The following is a 1,734-nucleotide window of genomic DNA, read 5'->3' as shown; positions in this document are numbered from 1 at the left end:
GCCTCCTTGTCCTCATGAGGGCTTTTCCTTCTCTTGCCTCCCACAGGCCAGATATACGGGGATGTGCTGTACTTCCTGACAGAGCTACGCGATGGATTCCAGCATGGGGAGCTAGGCCACCCCGTTTATTTCTGGTTCTACTTTGTTGTCATGAATGGTATATGGTTGGTGGTACCAGGCATCCTTGTGCTTGATGCCATAAAGCATCTCACTAATGCCCAGAGCATGCTGGACAGCAAGGTCACGAAAATTAAGAGCAAACATAACTAAAGAGCCGGAGAGTGGGCTTGGGTCCCTGCTGAGGAGGCGCTCTCCCCACTTACCCGAAGACTTGAATCCTCTTTTTCCTCACACAGGTTGGAGGGTCAGAATATGGGACTTGTCACACTTAGACCTGATGAGTGAGCACACAAAAGACCAGAGTCAGAAAAGGTAGGGAACATGCTGAGCTACTGCCAGGAACCGTAGAGGAAAGATGGAAGAGAAGGCGGGAAGTCCATGATGGTGGCAATTTCCAAAACCAGGAAATAAAATGTCTTTAACTATAACACTGAGAGATATTTAATTACTAATCCCAGAAATGTCATATAACGAGCCCCACACATCTCTCCCATTACTTCATCATCCATAGACCTCCATCATCACATAGGTATCCCCTTACAAACCCTTAACACTGACTGACTCCACACAGGGTCATAATTTACCTCGTAGAACATAGAACTCACTCCACAAACCTCCCTTCAAGATCACCCTATCACTTACCCCATAAACCCTGCCAGTAACCTCATAATCCCCTCATACTAGCTTGGACTGCTGTAACAAAATTATATGGATTGAGCATTTTAAGCAACAGACATGGATGTTCTCAGGACTGGAGCCAGTTAGTCAAGGTATCAGAAGGCTTTGCTTTATTTTTTTCTGAAGTCTCTTTTATTAGTACTGCACTCTGTGTTCTCACATGTTTTCACATCTCCCTGTGTCCCCTGCTTCTGCTGTTTGTATGTGAACAACTTTCCTCTTAGGACACCATTCAGATTGGATTAGGTTCTATCAAGATAGCCTCATTTTTAACTTAATTACATCTTTTAAAAGACTCTGGCTCTAAGAGTCTTGGCCACTTACTCAGGTTCTGGGAGTAAGGACTTTCATATATGAATTTGAAGAGGACATAGTTCAGTCCATACATCCCTGCCCTCTGGACTCCCTAAATTTATGTCCTTCTTGCATGCAAAATTTGTTTATCCCATCCCTCATGCTTGAATCCTTTGCTCATTCTAGAATCACCTTTTTGGAGGTGAGGTTGAGTGCTAGAGATCAAAGAGAATCCAAGGTCTTAAACAAGGGCTCTGTATCCCTGAGCCATGTCCATCACTCATGAATGGTCTTTTTAATTTTTTGATTTTTGAGTCATGGTCTCATAATATAACCTAAGCTACCATGGAACTCACTATGCTAGGATTGGAGGTGTGTGCCACTAAGCCTAGCTTTTGACTGGTGGATCCATTCATTCATTCATTTGGAGACAAGGTCTTGCTATGTTTTCCAGGCTGACCTTTCCATGAAACTCAGGCTGAAGTTGAACTGGTGAGCTTCCTGACCCTTCTAGCTGAGTTTCTCCAGTAGTGAGACCATGCTTGTGCTGTCATGCCTACTTCCTTGCATGGATTTTTAAAAATTTAACTTTTATCCTAATGTTTTCTGTGTACCACATGTGTATAACACCTGTGGAAGCTA

General features: G+C 43.5%; 1 protein-coding gene across 2 annotated transcripts in view; it reads left to right on the top strand.

The window, feature by feature from the left end:
* Ebp (EBP cholestenol delta-isomerase) overlaps window positions 1-548 on the top strand; it is a 9,193-nt gene extending 8,645 nt beyond the window's left edge. For both annotated transcript variants that reach the window (XM_031338979.1, XM_031339058.1), the window contains exon 5: window positions 47-548. In XM_031338979.1, coding sequence (XP_031194839.1) covers window positions 47-270 — 224 coding nt within the window. In that variant the 3' untranslated portion in view covers window positions 271-548. The remainder of the gene's footprint in view (window positions 1-46) is intronic.
* The last annotated feature ends 1,186 nt before the right edge of the window (window positions 549-1,734 follow it).

This window comes from Mastomys coucha, chromosome X (assembly GCF_008632895.1).
Source record: "Mastomys coucha isolate ucsf_1 chromosome X, UCSF_Mcou_1, whole genome shotgun sequence".
NCBI lineage: Eukaryota > Metazoa > Chordata > Mammalia > Rodentia > Muridae > Mastomys > Mastomys coucha.
The sequence above is the reverse complement of the archived record's forward strand: the minus strand, read 5'-3'. Positions and strand labels throughout refer to the sequence as shown.